Source organism: Squalius cephalus (assembly GCF_949319135.1).
Source record: "Squalius cephalus genome assembly, chromosome: 17".
Lineage (NCBI taxonomy): Eukaryota > Metazoa > Chordata > Actinopteri > Cypriniformes > Leuciscidae > Squalius > Squalius cephalus.
Genome location: NC_137138.1, coordinates 3,747,876 through 3,772,011, shown reverse-complemented (window position 1 = coordinate 3,772,011; position 24,136 = coordinate 3,747,876). Strand labels below are relative to the sequence as shown.

Sequence of the window (24,136 nt, the reverse complement as noted above, 5' to 3'; positions counted from 1 at the left end):
TCTTCCTCTAGTCTTGATCACATTCTAGAGGTTTTCAATGGGGTTCAGGTCTGGAGATTGGGCTGGCCATGACAGGGTCTTGATCTGGTGGTCCTCCATCCACACCTTGATTGACCTTGGCTGTGTGGCATGGAGCATTGTCCTGCTGGAAAAACCAATCCTCCGAGTTGGGGAACATTGTCAGAGCAGAAGGAAGCAAGTTTTCTTTCAGAACCACCTTGTACGTGGATTGAGATTCCTGCGTCCTTCACAAGACAAATCTGCCCGATTGCAGCCTTGCTGAAGCTCCCCCAGATCATCAATGTTCAGCTTTGTCCAACACATGGTCATCTAATGGTTAGACGGAGACCTGGAGAGGCCTACAAGCCACAGTGTCTCGCACCCACTGTGGAATTTGGTGGAGGATCGGTGATGATCTGGGGGAGCTTCAGCAAGGCTGGAATTGGACAGGTTTATATTTAGTTTATATTGTAATGTCACAGTTAATCTCCAAATTAACGTAGAGACAACATAAAGACAGTATATTTGTTTAATAGCATATTTTTATGAATGAAGGTCAGTATCACTGATATTGATGTCTGGATGAAGAAAATGTTCCCCCAATTTTAAACATTAATTATAGCCATTTAACATACTGTAATTAAAAAGCTATCAACTTTTTTAAATTTATTATGCTTAAAAAAATATATCAACATTAAATTTAAGTGAACTTCCAACAATCCTCACATAAACCCATTGTTACAAACTGCTGAGACACGAAGGTAGAGGATCCAAATGCAGTTTATTAAAAGGGTTATCCAGAATCGTAATCAAACAAGCAGAGGGTCAAGCACAGGAAGGCAGTCCAAACAAACAAACAAACAAACAAACAAACAAACAAACAAACAGGCAGGGGTCAGAGACAAGAAATCCAAAAACCAAGAGACATGAAACCATGGAAAATACTCAGAGATGCAGTGTGACATAAACAAAACTTTGCAGTGAGTGATGGGGTGAACCAGGCTACATGGCAGGGTTCACCAATCTCGGTCCTGGAGGGCCGCTGTCCTGCGGAGTTTAGCTCCAACCCCAATTAAATACACCTGAACCAGCTAATCAAGGTCTCATTAGGCATACTAGAAACTTTCAAACAGGTGTGTTGGAGCTGGTTGGAGCTAAACTCTGCAGGACAGCGGCCCTCCAGGACCTAGATTGGTGAACCCTGCTATATGGGGTGAACTAAACAAGATAATGAGATACAGGTGAATGTGATAATGAGTGCTGATGAGTCCGGGCAGTGAGTTCTGGGAAATGTAGTTTTGTGAGAGTGACAATAGTCTGGTGTGGAATGCCCTCTGGTGGCTCTCAAGGGCACTCTAGCTGGTGACCGTTACACCCATAATAAATGTCATATTTACCTGTGCCCTTCCTGTCTAACATATACAGAACAATATACAGAAATTGAATAAAGTTATCAAACAGTCTGCACAGCATAAATTATAGATTAAATGGAGACTAATCCTTATTAAAGCTACAATTTATTTGCTAATAATAGCCATTTCCTGTAGCCTAATATTTTTTTATGTTCCGCTTTTAATGATTATAAAAGCAATAGATTAAAAAAGCAACTTTGTCAAGGTAAAGTATGAAGGTACTATGAAGTAAAACGCTTTGTTTTCACACGAAAGTATGGAAACTGAGGGTCTAATTGGCTGAGGATGAACACTGAGGGACTTTTTTTTATGTTATCTTACATTTGAATAACTAAATTAATTCTAGGCCTGACTATTTAAGTGACTATATTCTGATTTTAAACTAAGTATAACAATATTGATGTTGTTAAAGCTACTTCAAGACACTGAAGATACATACCCAGGGGTGGATCTAGAAGATTATTTATAGAGTGTCAAAGTTTTTGGTGACTTATGGCCTTACATACATAGTTGTGTTCACAAACATTGCATTACCACAAAGTAACCATCTATACTAAAATTCAAAATAAAATAACAAAATTTCAATATCCATGGCTCCAAGATAAGACACTCTACATGAAAAACATCAACAGATTATACAGGCATGAAAACTGGTCAGGGGTAAAAAAATGTGAGAAGGATACAACAGCAAAAAATCCAATCCAATCAACTTTATATATCACATTTAAAAAAACAAGGGTAGGCTACCAAAGTGCTGCACAAAGAATAAATAGAAAATATAATAACACATAAAACATATAAAATATGGGGGGCATTTTAATGTGTGGAGGCAAGTATTTACACAAAACACACAGCATGAGATTATTTTTTCTTTTTCGCCTGAAGCAGAATCTCAAGGGCCCGTTTTCTCTGTTTAGCAGCATATCTCAGCCTTGCCCTATTCGAGCGTTCATGCTTACGGTTGCCAGATGTCAATAATTTGAACCCAGTCAGAGCTTTTCTATTAAAAGAGCACGTTTTCTACCCAGTCTTTACAATAGTATCTGGCAACCATACGCGCGTGCGCGCTTTCTACACTTCTGAAGCAGCATGGATGATCTGAAAACAAAACACAGGCAAGTAAAGCTAGAGTTCCGCGATCTTCATTTGAGATTTTCATTGAAAAGATTTTCTCACGACCCCCCACTCCCCACCCCCAAATATTTTCTCATCGGATCTGCACAAATCACGTAAGTGACCCATTTTCATATTTCATAGAGTTTTCATATTTCTGAGCTTGTATTACTAAAGATGATGATCAGTTTTATAGTTGTATAGATAGATATTTATACCGAACATTTTATAACACATCTCTCCATGATATGAAACTTTCTATATTATTCTCAGTTTAAAAAATAAATAAAATGGAGCTTTGCAGCGTCTCGGACATGACGCTCGTTCTAAAAACATTTAAAATACATTCAACTTTTTACATTGCGTTTTTTCCTCTTCACTGACGTTTTTGACATGTGAATGGCTCTTAACTGATAAAAAAAATAAACAGTGCATTCTTATATCAGTGTTGTTATTGTTTAAGCAGACAGATTTCCTTGAACATTAAGTTTAACAACTTTAATAATAAGCCAAGGAGGGCAAGATTTTAACTGAACTGTCGGCTACTATGTGTGCCAAAATTAAACTTTACAACATTTTCTAAATATGTAGCTGTAGATTATGCAACAGTCTTTAGTGAAAGAAATAACTATAGTTATAGGTGCATCTTATCTAAATGGCAAACTATTCCTTTGTCTCTATTTTGCACACATTCCCACATCGACCCTTAATTCACTTAAAGGACAAGTTCGGTATTTTACACTTAAAGCCCTGTTTACAGATTGTATCTGATGAAATAGAACGGTTAAGATTAAAATTTGGACACATGCTGCTGTCCCGAGAATTTTAGGTTTATTTCGCTTTCCCCCCCACCCCCACAATGGTTGTCTAGGTGCACTGGAACATTCCTTCCTAAAACACATTAAACTTTCGTTTACAAAGACGTGAAACTCACCGAGTGGTCAGGGGTGTTCACTGATATGCTCACTCAAAAATCGCTGCAAAAGATGCTTTCCAACAGGTTTTATCGTAGTTTTTGTCCAACTCCATTGACTTGTATTGGACGAGCTGTGTGAGGTACGGTATTACTCCGCCGCTTCTTCTTCTGCTGCTTCTGGGTATTCAGTGAAATGCCAGTGGTTTGCTTGCAATCGGCAAATGTGCATTGTCGCCACCAACTGGGCTGGAGTGTCTATTATTCAAGCTCTCAACGGAAGAATCTACGGGTGTGAGACGTTTGGAAAAATAGGTCCACAGTTTTAAAACTAATGGTAAAACACCTGTTGGAATGCATCTTTTTCAGCGATTTTTGAGTGAGCATATCAGTGAACACCCCTGACCACTCGGTGAGTTTCACGTCTTTGTAAACGAAAGTTTAATGTGTTTTATGAAGGAATGTTCCAGTGCACCTAGACAACCATTGTGGGGGTGGGGGGGGAAGCGAAATAAACCTAAAATTCTCGGGACAGCAGCATGTGTCCAAATTTTAATCTTAACCGTTCTATTTCATCAGATACGATCTGTAAACAGGGCTTTAAGTGTAAAATACCAAACTTGTCCTTTAAACCATGAATAATTGAGAGTGATTGTAAGTGTGATGATCATCTGCTAAATGAGCAACAACGACCACAATTCACTCCTTCAGTCAGTGAAGCTCCCACAGCCGTTCATGAGAGTTTAAATGCTGGGGAATATTCCCATCTTCCCACAGGAGAAGAAGCAGCAAGCAGGAGGAATTACTCCAGGAGAAACTACTGATATACTATTGTAAAGATGGAGATTAAGGAAGAACCCTGCAGAATAAAAGATGAAGATACAGAGGAACAAATAGGTTGGTGTTTTCCTTCATTCTCTTTAATGACTGATGAGGAACATTAAGATGAAAACTAAATAAAAGGACTAAATGTTTTGCTAAATTGTGACTAACCTAGTATATTTATTGTTCTCATTTCTCATTCTTTATTTGAATTTTGAAAACTTGATATTTTCATTTTAGACCTGATGGAAGTGAATGAAGACAAACAACATCAGTTTCAAAACCCTCAGCATTTCAACAATGAAGATGGAAACACAGTCATTCAACAGGCGTCAAAGTGTGTCACACAAAAACAAGCTGGAAAATCTAGAGTCAAAGGCTCTTTCACCTGCTCTGAGTGTGGAAAGTGTTTCAGTAAAAAATCAGGCCTTGAGAAACACATGAGAATTCACACTGGAGAAAAACCGTTCACATGCTCTCAGTGTGGAAAGAGTTTCACTCAGAACAGTAATCTCAATGATCATCTGCGCCGTCACTCTGTAGTGAGATCATTCAGCTGTGATCAGTGTGAGAAAACATTTGTTGTGGAATCAAACTTAAGACGACACCTTAAAGTCCATACTGCTGTGAAGCCTCACTTTTGTTCTTTTTGTGGAAAGAGTTTTTTACGACTACAGACTTTAAAAGATCATGAGAGTATTCATACTGGTGTGAGACCTTATATGTGCTTTGACTGTGAGAAGAGCTTTGTTACATCCAGCCACTTAAAAAAACACCAGAGAGTTCATACTGGAGAGAAACCGTACAAGTGCCCAAACTGTGGAAAGAGATTCACCGAATCATCTAGTCTACGGTCTCATGAGAGAAAGCATTGCCCGAAGTCGTCTAAGTGAGCAAAGTTCACATTCACGTCCATGATTTACAAATATTGTACTTACAAATAATTTGACATTCAGATTGTTTTAATAGAGTGATTAAATTTAAGGGTTAAATAAGTTGTGAAGTGTGAATCTGGTGATATTTTGATCAAGGGTTGCCCTTCTCTTTTCTCAACCGCTGTAACATGATTTATAATGATATGATTCAACTTTACTGAACTTCAAACACTTGTTTTGCATTAAAATATTTCTAAAGGTTTTCAGGTGAACTGTGGTGAGATTCATTTTTTTCTATTTTGCTTAAAGTGGTCCTATAATGTCCCTTTTTACAAGATGTAATATCTCTGATGTACCAGAGTGCGTATGTGAAGTTCTAGCTCAAAATACCCAACAGATCCTTTTTATAGCATGTTAAAATTGTCACTTTACGAGGGTGAGCAAAAAGCACTGTTTTTGTTGTAGCGAATTATCTCTATGAAATATTAATAATCAATAATAACTGGTTATAATTGGTTATGAATATATGGATCAGTTAATATAATTAACTTAATGTTGTAAATTAATATTACAATCAGTTAACCTGTTTGTCCCGTGAACACTCAGTGTTAATTGTTTATTAATTCTAAGAAATGTACATTTCCGGGGTATGGGAAATGTCTTTCTTACTTTACAGTACTACTAAGAGCAAGTAGTCAAATCTATGATTAGAGACTCCAGATATGAGCTTGAGACACAGACAACTTTATGTGTGACATGAACAAGACTTTATTAACTAGACTAAACACTTAAACTACTCTAACATACATGTAGCAGGGTGGAGTAACTCCACCTATTGGGAGATCGTGCGCATGCGTGTGGCTTATTGTCTGCCCTTGTATGGATTATAAAAGAAGTGGGTTTTGGCGACCGGATATGCATCTTGCTTGGTATTGCCGTGATGTCATGTCATCTGTTGCCGCCGAAGGTTTAGACTGTGTTCTTGTCTTCCTGTCTGCTGTGCGCTCGCTGCCTACTTATCACAGCGGAATGTTTCGGATCGAGCGGCTGTATTCCCGCATGGTGGCGACCATGAATCAGTGGCGCAAAAAGTGGGTATGCGCTATATGCGGCGCATAGGGGCGCAGCACCAGGGGGGTGCCAAAGCGATGGTAATTATGTATTTTTTTAAATCTATATGTAGCTGCTGTTGTGCGTTTCTAAATAATGTCTGCATTTCCTCAATGTTATATAACTTTTTAGAGGACTAACAGGCTAGAGTAGGATATTCATAAGATTCCATCATAGAATTTTGACATAGAGAGGGGGGGATAATATCGCGAGCAGGCGGGGGCGCCGTGAGCGCTGAAGGTACGAGTCGAAAAAGATGGATAAAGAAAAAAAATAGGCTGTCGGGACTAAAAATAGAAAAAGAAAGAGGGAAAAGTCAATTGATGCGCCAGCAGCTAAACAAGTGGATGGTCAAAGCAACAGGTAGGATTTAAAGTGTGACGTCCACGCATGTAGGCTAGGAGATTTTGGGGCTTTTTGGGCCGATACATCTAATACTAGGCTATTTTTTTGTCTTTGTCTTAACGGCCCATAAAACTCGTACACCGGCGACCCATTCGTTTTGTTTTGTTTTGCTTAACTGGCGGCGCTGGGTTAGTGTCGTTGTAATACATTGGTCAAAAAAAAGAAAAAAGAAGTCAGCGTTAGTTTTTTTTGACATTTTTCATTAAACACGTAGATCAGCGGCCCATTGGTTATTTTCTTGATTGGCACTGGGCTGGCCCAATCACATCTTTAATGTTAAGTATAGAAATTAGTACAAAACTAATTATGAAAGTTTCCTTTATTTTTCAGTGCATTTGTTTTACAATATATGGCTATTACTATCATGGGATTAATATTATAACTATTATTATTATTATTATGTATTAGTGTAATGTAGACAGACACTGTTACAAAAAAAGGTTTGATTTTTTTCTTTGTTTAATTTGCACACTGATTTGCACACTGATTGGGGGGCCAAAATTGTTGCTGCATACCCCTCTGACACTGGGTAGTTGCGCCCCTGCCATGAATGGTTTGTTTACATTGACCATCCCGCAATCTGAGGGTCCTCCCTGCCTACTCAATGGGATTGAGCGTCAATATTAAATCGTGAAGCGTCTAATTGTGACTATGTTGCTGTTTTGCCTCTACGTCTAGTTTATAGTAACTGTGCGCACGTTGTTGCGGTGTTACACGCCTCGGTCGGGGCTGGTGCGGCTTGCTGGCTGGTCTGTCTTCACCAGCTGCCACCTGCTTGATCTTCTGATTGTGTAGCAGTATATTGAGTTTATTGTTATGAATGTTTATTTTTTTGTTATGGTTCATAGTTCACTCTGGGCATTGTAATAACTGTTGAGAGTCTGAGTGAATTGTGTGCTTTTAATTTGTTTTCTCTTAAGTCATGTGCATTTTGTGTTTGTTTTCTTTTGTTGTGTTATACCTATATTGTCTTTTATAAGCTTGTTGGGTTTTTTTGTATCTGTTTATTTTCTTTGCAGGAGCTGAGGGTTTCTGGAGCGGGGAGGCTAGCTGCTATTGTGTGGTGATTACACCTAGTGCCGTGTGTTTTCTTGCATCCAATCCTCAAGTGTGTGTGCGGGCGTGTGTTTGGGTTACTGGGGTTCTTCTAATGGAGGCAGCAAGTCTGTGCCCCCAGGTACCTCCGCTGCTGGTCAACTAGTTCAATTTAAATATAGGTTTGTGGTTGTTATGTGTGTCTGGTACAAATTGTGCACGTTACTGTAAAATTGATTCTAAGAATCTTGTTGTGACATTTTAAATATTTATATTTTCTTTTTTCAATATGACTTGCGTCTCCTCACCCATCCTTGATTAACGAACCTGTGCGCCCTCAGGGCTGTTATTCCCCAGTATTCTGGGGTGGCGTAGTCGACCACTGTTGCCATTATTGCCGTCTCCGCTGGAGTTGCCCCATCCCCCGCTTTGCCACATACATATACATGCATGCATACAGTTTACCAAGGAAAAGAGAGTTGAAGCAGAATACAGGAAAACAAGAAGTTATAGCACTGTTTGAAATTCAGCAGATCAACAGCCTTGAGCAAACCATCAGTTTAGTTCTAACACATCCTTCTTTAAAAGGGTAAGGATACTTAATGTATCAAATAATGAGACTAAGTTTGATACTTGCATGTCATTTGAATTAAACTTTCCTGATGCAATTTGTTGAGGCTCCAGATGATCTTTGCTGATGTTGTCTTGATGATAGAGAACCAATGGGAGAACCAAAGACAAGGCTGCAGCCTGGTACAAACTTGGGGGTCCTTAGAAAACTTCTAGTTCAGCATCATCTTCACATTAGGATTTCAGAAAAGGACTAAGAGAGTAAGAGGCGTGATCTTGTGATCAATGATTTCTAAGCGTGAAGATGTCACACCCTCTGGAATGTCTGAGCAAATAAGAAGTTTTCCCTTTGGAGTGAGATTTTTACTACCCTTTGTGTTCTAGGAGGGCATTTGAATATGTCATTTCATTGGGTGTTTCAGAAAAAAGAATCTTCAAGATTCTTAAAATAGTTAGCAAAATGTAATGTAAATTAACAAATGGGGGACAAAGATTGGAGTTTATAGAGACTAAACATGGTATAGTTGAGGTTACATTGACCGTTTGTTCTATAATAAAATACATACTATCGAAGAAATAATAGTATCAAAAGATACTATTTTATTCATACTTCATATTATTTTTATTCATATTATTTATTTATACCTTATTATTATTCAATGATTACAATGATACCATATACAACATCATATATAGTTAATGGTGAATTCAGGGTTGTGAGAAGGAAATCACAGTATCTGAGAACCTAGGCTAGACTTTATAATACCATGTCTCTTTTATGCATGTTGTGTAGAGTTAAAAAAGCTTAATCCTTTTGTTCATTAACCCTGACAATACAGTGACTGTAAAGAATAAAATATTTGATATGATCTTAGCAACACAGCTTAAAAAGAATGTGTCAAACACAAAGATTTACTTTGAAAAGAAAATATTTAAAAAACACGTTTGTTTGATTGTTTTGTTGTTGTTGAACCTATTCTTTAATGTCTCCTTCACAGTCTCCTCCACATTGACACAGAGCTGTGCACTTTAAGGAGGCTTTTTTTGCATTTGCAATGCCCCCGGCAGCATTTCTTGTAGCCACAACTTAAGAGTTCAATGATGGACTGGCTTGCCTGCGGAAGAGTTGAGAGAAACCACAATGGTCTCCAATCGCTTGGGTCCATCCAACCCCAGTCAGTTGGAGATGGCATATTTGGTGCCACCTCAAGTGCTTGTCCCCAACAGTGTCCTCCTTGGTACACTGCTCTTTTGAGGTGCTGCACTTTGTAAAGAAAGATTTTGTGTTCGCGCACATATGCATTCGGCATGTGCATGCTGTCGCCGTTCTCACAGATTCACGTTTTTGAAGTTTACGCAGAGATGAGGACGATATCATTTTCAAAACTCGTTTTTAAGAGCTTGCACTCTGAAACCTATTTAGGGGTTTGTGTTCTCGAGCCACCAGGGCGCCGTTGTCGTGTGCATGAACTGCTGGAGTGCATTGAGGGTTTTCTGTTTACAGTTGAGACGGTGTTGTGTAAGTGGCCCCTAAGTTAATACCTAATGATTTTTACAACGGAAATTAATCAATAAAAAACGTACTTAAGCTGGACAATGATTTTCTCCTAGAGCTGCTCTACGGCCAAAACAATCTTTGTTGAATGAATTTTCTATTATCACTGTAAAGCTTCTTTGAATCAATCTATATTGTAAAAAGCGTTATATAAATGAAGGTGACCTAACTTGACTGCACCCTTAGTGCATCCTTATTTGGGGCTGTTGCTCCATTCCTCCTTCCTTTCTTTGTGAACAAATCAAGACAAGCTTGATCGATGTTGAGTTCGCTGCTGGTGCGATCATAGAGGAGAATTGTGAAGAGCTCCACAATGGAAATTACCTCCTCTGAAATTGTTTTATGGAGCCTTTGACAGAGCCATGAAGGCCTCTGTAGCCATGTCATCTGCATTCCAGGTATCCCATGCTGTCTTCTTGCCCCTGGTTGCAAATTCAGAGACTGTGTCACAGCCAATGAAGGCATGGAGAACAGGAAGGGCCTTGGATTTGTCAGGACCCAGAGACTTGGCAATCTCATGGGCAGGTATGTATCTGAAGTTCTTGCCAGTCCCAAATGCCACCCACAACTCCTCAAGGTCCAGCTCTGGCACATGTGCAATGGCTAGAGCCACAACTGTTGGTCCACGGTGCGCAGGGTGATCTTTTTAAATCTTTTCCTTGCAGCATCCGCCACATGAAGTGGTATCATTGTATATGCCTCTTTGTGTGTGCAAGGTGCAATCTGATCTGATTCTTGTGGGTGAGATGATTGGATCCGCATGTGTAAACAACTTGCGTGGTAGTCGACATTTCTACAAGGTTCCTGGCCGGAAAGTAAAAGAGCTCTGTTTTGTTTGTATCCACTCTAGGGAAGCCTTTCCAGTTGGTTTGTTAACTTGTTCGACTCTTGTTCTTGTCCCCTTTCCCTGCTTCTGGAACTTTAATCTGTTAACTTCATAGTGGTCCCATACAACATCCACTCTGATGACCCTTTCAAGTTTCTCTTTGATATAAGGTATGAAGATCTTGCTGGAAAAGTCATTGAAGGTTTTAGCTTAAAGGCCCACTGAAGTGCCTTGAAACGTGCAGCTTTGTATGATGCGTTGACGTAATTTCCACTGAAACAGGAAGCTAAGGCAGGTCATATTGAATGGCTTCTCCGCCTTTTCAAATAGCCAATAGCTTTAAGTTTCCCTCACAGACTGCGAGTCGTACTTGACAGGACCATGGAAACGAATCCGAGCGCTGATACACTGGATTCAGTAACATTAGAGTTGTGAATCATTTCTAGCCATTCTTAAAACGGAATAAAACTCGAGCGTTTGAGCAACCGAACACACATCTCCAACCCATATTGCTCTGTGACGTGACGGTAGTGTCCAGTTCGTTTACGAATCGTTCTTTTGAACCGTTCTTTTTTTTTGTGAACCGGTTGAACCAGTTCACCAAATCCTTCAAAACAGAATCAGTGCTGATCAAGTTTTCTAAAGTTACTCGCTTTCGGACGTGTCTGACAGTCACTCCGACTCGAAATAAACAATATCCCGGAGTATATGTTACTCCAGTAACTCCAATAGTTAACTGATGGAACTGATGACCACGAGCAGCTGACACTGAGCATGCGTGTACTATCAAACGTATAGTCAGGAATTTTTTATAGCAATTTATAGCAGAGGGGGCGGGACGCTTCAGATTCTAGAGAGCATTTGATTGGACAGAAGATGTGATGAGAAGTTGAAGTCCACGCTGACATCATAAAAAACTGTGATCCGTTTTAGCGGAAATGAGAGACTGCATGTTTTGAATGCTTTTATTTCTTAAATGCGAATTTTGTCAATGTTTTAGAACACTCCAGCTTATTTATAACATTAAAGGGATAGTTCACTTTGAAATTAAATTTTGGTATGTTTTAGCTTACCTCAAGGGCATCCAAGATGTAGGTGTCTTTTTCCGCAGTAGTTTCAATTTTGATATTTTTAGGTCAAACCGTTCTTGTCTGTCAGTCCTATAATGCAGTCAAATATCGTCATTTTGCGTCATCGGAGGATTTTCTGGCCAGAGGCTAGAGACTACAGCCAGTAGTAGGGGCTGTCCCGCATGTTTTCAACCCGCCCATAGAGGGTGGGATCTCACTCACAGAATGTACACAGTGTCAGCCGTCTTTCTTTTGGAAGCTAAGCTAGCAGGCTCTTGTTCTGTGGAGAAAGCTGAGTAGTAGGGGTTACCATCCTCTTTTTCCCGGACATGTCCGGCCGTCGAGATCGTCCAAAATGTCCGGGATTCAGCTTTTGTTTTCTGCGGTCGCCATTCATTGTTTACATGCACACCTTTTGTTTCAATCTAACTGAATTTATTCCGATTGGTGAATCTGAATGTAGTGTTTACATGAACACTAAACAAGTGATCGGTTGATGTGCGTTTTAACATTGCTAAGAAATTTCCCTTCCTCCGTGAGAGATACGAGACCGGTGCGTCTCACAGTCACATTCACAAACGTAAATATATGAAAGTGAAACCTAGGTTCTATGTATTTCATAACGAGTTTCTTTCTTTCACCAAAGCCCTTAACATAATGAAAAGTAAACAAGCAATGAAATTCTTAATTTATTTGAAAAATACACTATGCGATCAAAGCCCTAGCTATAATTTTATTTTATTATTTACTTTTTTTTTGTTGTTTTTTTTTCTTTTTTTTTGTTGTTGTTGTTGTTGTTGCACCTGCTCCTGTGGAATGCTGAAAAAGATGTAAGCCACATTGTTTGTACATGATTTTGTTGAATAAAAAAAAATAATAAAAAAAGTAAAATGTTTTGTTAACAGTCTCGGTGTGCGTAACTAGGCAACCACGTTCTCGTTCATGTTGCATGACGTCATCCAAGTATGTCCCAGAACGTGCATACTCTTTTTCCTCACAAAAAAAAGTACATAGGCTACTTTTAGGTCGTAGTATATGTAGGCGAATTGGGACTCAGCCACTGTTTTTACGAGCGTTAATGCTTACGGTTGCCAGATTTCAATAATTTAAACTCCAGTCGGAGCTTTTCTGTTAAAAGAGCACGTTTTCTACCCGGTCTTTTCAATAGTATCTGGCAACCATACGCGCGTGCGCGCTTTCTACACTTCTGAAGAAGCGCAGATGATCTGAAAACACAGAGACAAGAAGCTAGAGTTCCGCGATCTTCATTTGAGATTTTCATTGAAAAGATTTTCTCACGACCCCCCACTCCCCACCCCCAAATATTTTCTCATCGGATCTACACAAATCACGTAGGTGACCCGTTTTTATTATGCAGCGTCTCGGACATGACGCTCGTTCTAAAAACATTTTCAACTTTTTACATTGCGTTTTTTCCTCTTCACTGACGTTTTTAACATGTGAATGGATCTTAACTGATTAAAAAAAATAAACAGTGCATTCTTATACCAGTGTTGTTATTGTTTAAGCAGACAGGTTTCCTTGAACATTAAGTTTAACAACATTAATAATAAGCAAATGAGGGCAACATTTTAACTGAATTTTCCTTAGGTTCAAAAACAGACAATAGCCTACTATGTGTGCCAAAATTAAACTTTACAACATTTTCTAAATATGTAGCTGTAAATTATGCAACAGTCTAAGAAATAACTATAGTTATAGGTAGGCTACATCTCATCTGAATGGCAAACTATTCCTTTGTCTCTATTTTGCACACATTCCCAAATCAACCCTTAATTCACTTAAAGTTGAATAATTGCGAGTGATTGTAAGTGTGATGATCATCTGCTAAATGAGCAACAACGACCACAATTCACTCCTTCAGTCAGTGAAGCTCCCACAGCCGTTCATGAGAGTTTAAATGCTGGGAATATTCCCATCTTCCCACAGGAGAAGAAGCAGCAAGTAGGAGGAATTACTCCAGGAGAAACTACTGACATACTATTGTAAAGATGGAGATTAAGGAAGAACCCTGCAGAATAAAAGATGAAGATACAGAGGAACAAATAGGTTGGTGTTTTCCTTCATTCTCTTTAATGACTGATGAGGAACATTAAGATGAGAACTAACATTTAACTTTACATCTAAAATGAGATACTAGTAGACTCAGTAAACTTTGTGCTAAATAAGGAAAGGAAGATGTTTCTCATTTTTCCTTTTTAAATTGAATTTAATATGTTTATTTTAGACCTGATGGAAGTGAATGAAGACAAACACCATCATTTCAAAACTGAAGATGGAAATGCAGTCGTTTCAAAGACTGAAGAGAATTTCACACAAAAACAAGCTGGGAAATCTGGAGTCAAAGGATCTTTCACCTGCTCTGAGTGTGGAAAGAGTTTCAAATATAAATCAGACCTTAAGAGACACATGAGAATTCACACTGGAGAAAAAACGTTCACATGCACTCAGTGTGGAAACAGTTTCACTCAGGAAAGGTCTCTCAAAGATCATCTGCTCCGTCACTCTGGAGTGAGATCATTCAGCTGTGATCAGTGTGATAAAACATTTGTTGTGGAATCAAACTTAAGACGACACCTTAAAGTTCATACTGGTGTGAAGCCTCATGTTTGTTCTTTATGTGGAAAGAGTTTTTCACGACTGAAGTATTTAAAAGCTCATGAGAGATTTCATACTGGTGTGAGACCTTATGTGTGCTCTGACTGTGAGAAGACCTTCACTATATCCAGTGCCTTAATAAAACACCAGAGAGTTCATACTGGAGAGAAACCGTACAAGTGCTCTTCATGTGGGAAGAGTTTCTCTCAGTCAGGAAACCTGAAAGATCATGAGAGAGTTCATACTGGAGAGAAACCGTACAAGTGCTCACACTGTGGAAAGAGTTTCTCTCTGTCAGGAAACCTGAAAGATCATGAGAGTATTCATACTGGTGTGAGACCTTATGTGTGCTTTGACTGTGGGAAGAGCTTCACTTTATCCAGTGCCTTAAAAACACACCAGAGAATTCATACTGGAGAGAAACCGTACAAGTGCTCTTCATGTGGGAAGAGTTTCTCTCAGTCAGGAAACCTGAAAGATCATGAGAGAATTCATACTGGAGAGAAACCGTACAAGTGCTCTTCATGTGGAAAGAGTTTCACCCAATTATCTAATCTACAGACTCATGAGAGAAAGCATTGCCCGAAGTTGGGTTAAAGTGAGCAAAGTTCACATTCACGTCCATGATTTTACAAATATTGTACTTACAAATAATTTGACATTCAGATTGTTTTAATAGAGTGATTAAATCTAAGGGTTAAATTAGTAGTGAAGTGTGAATCTGGTGATAGTTTGGTCGAGTGTTGCCCTTCTCTTTTCTCAACCGCTGTAACATGATTTATAATGATATGATTCAACTTTACTGAACTTCAAACACTTGTCTTGCATTAAAATATTTCTTAAGTTTTTCAGGTGAACCATGGTGAGATTATTATTGTCTGTTTTTTTTTTTTTTTTTTTAAATGTCTAGTTATACAAAAAGAATTTCATCTTTTTCAAAGTCATTATTGCAAAATGTTTTTTGTTCAAATTTATTTTGCAGTAGGTGATGTCATCAGCTCATTAAATAAAATAAATAATCATAAAACAGCCCTATAGTGTTGTATTAGGCTGTAAATACATCAAATATGTTCTGAAGGTCAATAGATCTTATTCAGAGCAGCGCTGTGACAGGAATGAAAGTGAGGCTGTGAGGGAAAGACTTGCTGTGTTTTCAGTGACATCTACTGTAAAAAGCTGAATAAAGCTCCTAGATCACTTATAATTATCCACAACTCATGTTGTCTGGAAGTTGTGTGACTATTGAAACTTATTAAAGATGTTTTGAAGTGTTTCATTAGCAGAACAATCCAAAACGCATTAAGTTCAAGTTTATTTGTACAGCAGATTTAAAAACAACCACAGTCGACCAGCGTGCTTAACAATGTCAATATACACACAAATAAAACAAAAAACAAACAAAAAAAAAACGCAGTATTGAATGTCACAGTAGTGAAACTCAACTCGAGATGAGAGCTAAGCGATACAGCTGGTCTTAAGCAATGACTTAAAATCTCAGCAGTACGAGCTGTTCTTATATGAACCGGCAGACTATTCCAGAGATTAGGACCAGCCACTGAGAAGGCTCAGTCACCTTTATTTTTTAAAGAAAGTATTTAAATAAATCTCTGTCTTTCCTGTAAAACATTCTGGGAACAATTAACCTAACAGCGTATCATTATTTCATACATCCCTTTTTAAAGTTTAGTTAATATTGTTATATTAAACTCTGTATTGAACTTTAAACTATGTTATATCATGATATTATGTGCAAACTAGTTTCAATTAATTGTCATGATTGAGGATGTATTGAAATACAATATAGTCACAATATATTCTATTTTCTGTTCTAGTCCAGGTGGTACAGTACAGTATGGGCAAAATTTGAGGTGATGTGTTAATGTCACGGGGTGACTATATTCAGTGGGGGAGGAACGCACACGCCGGGGAATGTTTTTTAATGTAACACCTTGAGTCAAAATGGCTGCCCCCTGTCTCTAGATGTAAACAGTTGTCAATCTAGCGATCTATGAGACACAATAGCTTCAGGTGTTCGGCGGGAATAAACTAGGCAATTGGTACATACGTTGGGCGGGAGAGCCTTATATGTCCGAGGTTGCCCGTAGAATTGAACAGCAGATTCAGGGGAGAAGACGGCACCCAGTAAATGCACTCGGGCGGCGATCTGACGAGCGCGTTTGCTCGAAGCCGGTGAGGATCCAAAACGAAACCGGATTTCGCGATCTCCACATCTGCCACCGTTGTGGAAGCACGGCCCCGATGCCGCAGAGTTAAGTGCCGTTTATGCCTACTTCGTAGAGTTAGTTGAAGCTCCCACAGCCGTTCATGAGAGTTTAAATGCTGGGGAATATTCCCATCGTTCCACAGGAGAAGGAGAAGCAAGCAGAAGGAATTACTCCAGGAGAAACTACAGACATACTATTGTAAAGATGGAGATTAAGGAAGAACCCTGCCGAATAAAAGATGAAGATACAGAGGAACAAATAGGTTGGTGTTTTCCTTCATTCTCTTTAATGACTGATGAGGAACATTAAGATGAAAACTGAAAAAGGGACTAAATGTTTTGCTTAATTGTGACTCACCTAGTATATAGATTGTACTCATTCTTTACTTGAATTTTGAAAATTTGATATGTTTATTTTAGACTTGATGGAAGTGAATGAGGACAAACATCATCAGTTTCAAAATCCTCACAATTTCAAAAATGAAGATGGAAACACAGTCATTCAACAGACGTCAAAGTGTGTCACACAAAAACAAGCTGGGAAATCTGGAGTCAAAGGATCTTTCACCTGCTCTGAGTGTGGAAAGAGTTTCAGTCAAAAAGGACACCTTATAATACACATGAGAATTCACACTGGAGAAAAACCGTTCACATGCTCTCAGTGTGGAAAGAGTTTCAGATCCAAAGGCTCTCTCAAAGAGCATCTGCGCCGTCACTCTGGAGTGAGATCATTCAGCTGTGATCAGTGTGAGAAAACATTTGTTGTGGAATCAAACTTAAGACAACACCTTAAAGTTCATACTGGTGTGAAGCCTCACTGTTGTTCTTTTTGTGGAAAGGGTTTTTCACTACAGAAGTATTTAAAAGCTCATGAGAGATTTCATACTGGTGTTAGACCTTATGTGTGCTTTGACTGTGGGAAGAGCTTCACTATATCCAGTGACTTAAAAACACACCAGAGAGTTCATACTGGAGAGAAACCGTACAAGTGCTCACACTGTGGAAAGAGCTTCTCTCGGTCAGGAACCCTGAAAGATCATGAGAGTATTCATGGTAAGAAACCTTATATGTGCTTTGACTGTGGGAAGAGCTTCACTGAATCCAGTGCCTTAAAAACACACCAGAGAACTCATACTGGTGTGAGACCTTATATGTGCTTTGACTGTGAGAAGACCTTCACTACATCAGGCCGCTTAAAAAGACACCAGACTGTTCATACTGGAGAGAAACCGTACAAGTGCTCTTCATGTGGAAAGAGTTTCACCCAATCATCTAGTCTACGGTATCATGAGAGAAAGCATTGCCCGAAGTCAAGTGAGCAAAGTTCAAATTCACATCCATGATTTACAAATTTTGTACTTACAAATAATTTGACATTCAGATTGTTTTAATATAATGATTAAATCTAAGGGTTAAATTAGTAGTGAAGTGTGAATCTGGTGATAGTTTGGTCGAGTGTTGCCCTTCTCTTTTCTCAACCGCTCTGTAACATGATTTATAATGATATGATTCAAATTTACTGAACTTCAAACACTTGTTTTGCATTAAAATATTTCTAAAGTATTTCAGGTAAACCATGGTGAGGTTATTATTGTCTTGTTTTTAAATGTCTAGTTAAACAGAAATATCATATTTTGAAACATTATTGCAAAATGAAAAAAAAAAAATTCTGACGGAATTGGATCTTGCGATCTCCTCAGCTTCCACCGTTGTGGAAACACGGCCCCGATGCCGCAGAGTTAAAGGAATAGTTCACTTTAAAATGAAAATTCTGTCATCATATACTCACCCTCATGTTGTTTCAAACCTGTATGAATTTCTTTCTTCTGCTGAACAGAAAGGAAGATATTTAGAAGAATGTCAGTAACCAGACAGTTTCTGGGTCCCATTGACTTCCATAGTATATTTTTTTCCTACTATGGAAGTCAATGGGACCCAGAAACTGCCTGGTTACTGACATTCTTCTAAATATCTTCCTTTCTGTTCAGCAGAAGAAAGAAATTCATACTGGTTTGAAACAACATGAGGGTGAGTATATGAAACAGTTATTGAAACAGGCTGCTGATGTCTAAAAAAAAAAATCATGTTTCTAAATTACTATTTGAGCGAACATTTGCACCTGAATAATTGAGAGTGATTGTAAGTGTGATGATCATCTTCTAAATGAGCAACAACGACCACAATTCACTCCTTCAGTCAGTGAAGCTCCCACAGCCGTTCATGAGAGTTTAAATGCTGGGAATATTCCCATCTTCCCACAGGAGAAGAAGAAGCAAGCAGGAGAAACTACGGACATACTATTGTAAAGATGGAGATTAAGGAAGAACCCTGCAGAATAAAAGATGAAGATACAGAGGAACAAATAGGTTGGTGTTTTCCTTCATTCTCTTTAATGACTGATGAGGAACATTAAGATGAAAACTGAAAAAAGGACTAAAAGTTTTGTTTAATTGTTACTCACCTAGTATATAGATTGTTCTGTAACACTTTATAATAACGTTCAGTTGTCATTAATCATTGTCAGTTAATCAGTTGTCATGAACTAATCATTTACAAAACATTCATAAATGATTAGCAAGTGATATACTAACATTTCATGTATGTTTTGTAAAATTCGTTACAAGTCATTTACAAGTGATTAGTAAATGATTAACTAATTATTTACGAAACATGACTATGCATTCATAAATGATTAATAAGTGATATGTTCATTATTTTATGTATGTTTTGTAGATTAAGTTATAAGTCTTTACAACTGATTAGTTAATGATTAAATAATCATTTACGAAACATGACTATGCATTTCATAAATGTTTAATAAATAATGTTAATTTTTTTTATGCTTTGCTCACATCAGGTGCACAGTGGTTAAAGACTCCATGTGTTTCAGAGAAGACAGGTGTCTATACCCTCTTTAAGTGAATTATTAGCACTTACACTGTAATACACACTACAGTGTTCAACACCTGTTATAGATGTGTAAACGCATGAATAAATCATTTACAACACTTTCTGTATCCCCTAATCTAAAGTGTTAACTATTCATCACTTGTAAATGTGTTACACTTACCTGTTACAAATGATCTGTACGTGTAATTAAAGGGATAGTTCACTTTGAAATTAAATTTTGGTATGTTTTAGCTTACCTCAAGGGCATCCAAGATGTAGGTGTCTTTTTTTCCGCAGTAGTTTCAATTTTGATATTTTTAGGTCAAACCGTTCTTGTCTGACAGTCATATCATGCAGGTCTATGGTCACCCCCTCAAAGAGCATGCACAGAGTCCAAATTAAACAATTCCCCATCGTAAGTACACATTGATGGCCTAAGACACGAAACGAGCGGTTTGTGTGAGAAAACGAACAGTATTTATATCGTTTTTACCTCTTATAACACAGCCACGTCCAAGTGATCTGAGGGCGTGGGTGCATCCTGGTGTGTGTCGTGTGCGCAGACTGGTGCATAGATATATACACTAGATGTCGCCTTAAAGACATTCGTTCCAATGAACTGCCGTAGACAAGGCGATATCTAGTGTATATATCTATGCACCAGTCTGCGCACACGACACACACCAGGATGCACCCGCGCCCTCAGATCACTTGGACGTGGGTGTGTTATAAGAGGTAAAAACGATATAAATACTGTTCGTTTTCTCACACAAACCGCTCGTTTCGTGTCTTAGGCCATCAATGTGTACTTACGATGGGGAATTGTTTAATTTGGACGATGGGGAATTGTTTAATTTGGACTCTGTGCATGCTCTATGAGACAGTGACCATAGACCTGCATTAAATGACTGACAGACAAGAACGGTTTGACCTAAAAATATCAAAATTGAAACTACTGCGGAAAAAAAGACACCTACATCTTGGATGCCCTTGAGGTAAGCTAAAACATACCAACATTTTATTTCAAAGTGAACTATCCCTTTAAGGCATTTACAACACTTTTTGCACCCTCTAATTGCTACATACATACAAAAAAAAAAAAAAAAACATTTATTAAACATTTATGAAATGCATATTCATGTTTTGTAAATGATTAGTTAATCATTTAAAATGACTTATAACTGAATCTACAAAACATACATACAATAATTAACATATAATTTATTAAAGGTCCTGTTCTTCGTGATCCCATGTTTCAAACTTTAGTTAATGTGTAATGTTGCTGTTAGAGCATAAATAATACCTGTAAAATTATAAAGCTCAAAGTTCAATGCCAAGCGAGATATTTTATTTAACAGAAGTCGCCTACAGTGAACGGCCGGTTTGGACTACATCCCTCTACTTCCTGCTTTAATGACGTCACTAGAACAGTTTTTTGACTAACCTCCACCCACAGGAATACACAAAAAAAGGGGGCGGGGTCTTGTAGCGCTCCCACGGAGAAGAGGAAGAGTTGCGTTTGTAGAGTGTGTTTGTCGCCATGTCGTCGAGGTTCAAATTAATAAGGTAATATTAAAGACATGTTTACAATAACACTGAGCGCATGCATCTCCACGTTATGGTAAGAGGCGTGACCTTTCCGGGCAACGTGCGCTAAGCTGCTGTCGAATCACAACACAGGAACCGCTGGCACAATCAGAACTCGTTACGTATTTCCATGCGCGTAATTTGTACGGGGGTTACGGGGGTCATGACCCCCTCAAAAATCAGATCCAGCTAATATAACCCCCCCAATATCATCACATCATTCAGATTAAAATAAATATGAAATATTCAGAATTAATACTTTTGTTCGTTTTCTTTATTAATTTCATTTGCCAGCAAGAAATATAGTATCATATTTTAAATAATCTGTAATGTACCCCCCGCCCACCGCACACTATTTTGCGCAGTCGCTGGGATGAATGGTTGGAGAAAGCTGACGGTGCATGCTAACGGATGGAAAGATGAAAAGGACACTGAAAGGCAGCCAGACAACGATTTTTCATTGTTGGTCGACACCAGCCAAAAAGAGGAAAAATCCTGACCAAACGGAGGTACCCCTATTGCTAAGTTAGCTCTTAAGTTAGCTCAGCGTTTCTTAAAGTGTGGGGCGCGGGCGCGGCCCACTGGTGGGGAATAGAGACATGACAAGTGGGGTGCGACAAACAGGTTTTGTGCCCATCTTTTTAATTCCTTTATTTATTAGCCATACACTCAAAACAAAACAAAGACACATTTAAATGTAAGCCTTACTTAACCTTTTCACGCGTAAGTTTAAAAGTTTTTCAAGGCGACCGTAATTGATCGTAGTATCACTTTATGGTTCCCATGGAGACGCGTCATTCATTGCTTGTCACACCGCAGCCACAATAGCGCTGAATGACTTATGATCTGCTTTTATTTCTGTTTTATTTAAAATTTCACAAATTTGTTAGCTATAGCAGGATATATCTGATATTCCGATTGTCAAATATGTGCAAGTGGATGTGTTTTGTTGTTCAAACACCTTTATAACGATCGCGTTAGTTGAGCTGTATGCGCAACGTATTTTAGGTATCTTATTAAAATACCTAAAAAAATACATACATTATTAGGAATTTACCATCTCCGGCTCAATTTGAGATTATTATTATTTATTTATTTTCCTTTTTTTTTTTTGTTCTTTTTGCATGGAGTTTGCAAAGTGACAAAATGAATCAAAGCACAACTAACGTTAGTCCACACTTGTATTTTCTCAGTTTCTGACTTTACGTTAAGTAGCCTAAATCAGTAAAAGTATCACAATGTATTTCTAATACAGGAACGGCAAATTAGCATGTTACCTTTTACACAAGAAAATTATTCAATAAATAAATAAATTAATAAATATGCCGCGAGTTTAACCCCCCCAATGGTAGACCCAAAGTTACGCCCTTGCGTATTTCTGAAGGAGGGACTTCATAGAACAAGGAAGTCATCAGCCCGTTTTTAGGACAGCGGTATACAGATAAGTAAATTGTGTGAAAAATACTGTTTTTTTACACGCGAAACATGAACACATGTTATATTGCACACTGTAAACACAATCAAAGCTTCAAAAACACACGAAAAACAATTATAAATGTTCTGTAAATGATTAGTTCATCATTAACTAACCACTTATTAATGACTTACAACTGAACGTTATTATAAAGTGTAACCGATTGTTCTCATTTCTCCTTTATTTGAATTTTGAAAATGTTATGTTTATTTTAGACTCAAAGGACGTGAATGAGGACAAACAACATCAGTTTCAAAACCCTTTCAAAAATGAAGATGGAAACACAGTCATTTCACAGACGTCAAAGTGTGTCACACAAAAACAAGCTGGAAAATCTGGGGTCAAAGGATCTTTCACCTGCTCTCAGTGTGGAAAGAGTTTCAGTCAAAAAGGACACCTTATAATACACATGAGAATTCACACTGGAGAAAAACCGTTCACATGCTCTCAGTGTGGAAAGAGTTTCATATCCAAAAGCACTCTCAACAATCATCTGCTCCGTCACTCTGGAGTGAGATCATTCAGCTGTGATCAGTGTGAGAAAACATTTGTTGTGGAATCAGACTTAAGAGATCACCTTAAAGTCCATACTGGTGTGAAGCCTCACTGTTGTTCTTTTTGTGGAAAGAGGTTTTCACGACTACAGACTTTAAAAGGGCATGAGAGTATTCATACTGGTGTGAGACCTTATGTGTGCTCTGACTGTGGGAAGACCTTTGTTACATCCACCCAATTAAAAATACACCAGAGAGTTCACACTGGAGAGAAACCGTACAAGTGCTCAAACTGTGGAAAGAGATTCACCGAATCATCTAGTCTACGGTATCATGAGAGAAAGCATTGCCCAAAGTCGTCTCGTCTAAGTGAGCAAAGTTCACATTCACGTCCATCATTTACAAATATTGTACTTATAAATAGTTTTGAAATAGTTTTAATATAATGATTAAATCTAAGGGTTAAATTAGTAGTGAAGTGTGAATCTGAGTTTGATCAAGTGTTGCCCTTCTCTTTTCTCAAACGCTGTAACATGATTTATAATGATATGATTCAACTTTACTGAACTTCACTTGTTTTGCATTAAAAGATTTCTAAAGTTTTTCAGGTGAACTATGGTGAGAATTTTTTTTCTGTTTTTGCTTTAGATGGTCCTATAATGTCCCTTTTTACAAGATGTAAAATCTCTTTCGCTCTGAGATGGTAACACTGTAGATGACAGGAGGGTTGTAAGAGGTGACGCTGGTGGAAGTGGTCTATGATCATCTTCTGAACATTCAGTGGGCGCAGGCTCTTGAACACAGAGGAGGAGACATTGATTTCTTATGTACTGTCTGCCCTGAAAGGTCACCACATAGCTGTTAGGTTGAGCAGCATGGCCCTGTACAACTGTCAGTTTGTCAAAACCGCGAGCCGTCTGCATCCTTACTGTCTAACCCTGTTATAATGGTGGAAGAGTGTGGGCATTTCAGTCTTCAGCTCAGGAAGAAAAGTTCTCGTACACCTGGAGAGGAGCGGTTGGGCAGGTGATAGCAGGTCAGCGCGTGGAAGGTTACGCAGTAGGGCTGTCAACTCTAAGAATTGATAAATTAGGAAATTCCAGACAGTCTGTTTCGGGGGGTGACCAGACCCGGAGAGGACAA

At 38.4% G+C, this 24,136-nt stretch overlaps 2 protein-coding genes across 2 annotated transcripts in view; both read left to right on the top strand.

Moving 5' to 3' along the window:
• Nucleotides 1-5,405, top strand: part of LOC307144897 (uncharacterized protein) — a 47,726-nt gene extending 42,321 nt beyond the window's left edge. The window contains exons 1-3 of the transcript XR_013818847.1: nucleotides 2,464-2,641; nucleotides 4,216-4,335; nucleotides 4,501-5,405. The gene's annotated coding sequence lies outside the window, so the exon portion shown is untranslated. Of the gene's footprint in view, nucleotides 2,642-4,215; nucleotides 4,336-4,500 lie in introns of the transcript that reaches the window.
• A 766-nt stretch (nucleotides 5,406-6,171) lies between these two features.
• Nucleotides 6,172-23,424, top strand: LOC307144908 (uncharacterized protein). Its single transcript, XM_079847637.1, has 5 exons — nucleotides 6,172-6,286; nucleotides 7,670-7,827; nucleotides 13,657-13,776; nucleotides 13,955-14,912; nucleotides 23,338-23,424. Exons 3-5 carry the CDS (start codon nucleotides 13,719-13,721, stop codon nucleotides 23,360-23,362), a joined length of 1,041 nt encoding a protein of 346 aa, XP_079703763.1. The 5' UTR covers nucleotides 6,172-6,286; nucleotides 7,670-7,827; nucleotides 13,657-13,718; the 3' UTR covers nucleotides 23,363-23,424.
• The last annotated feature ends 712 nt before the right edge of the window (nucleotides 23,425-24,136 follow it).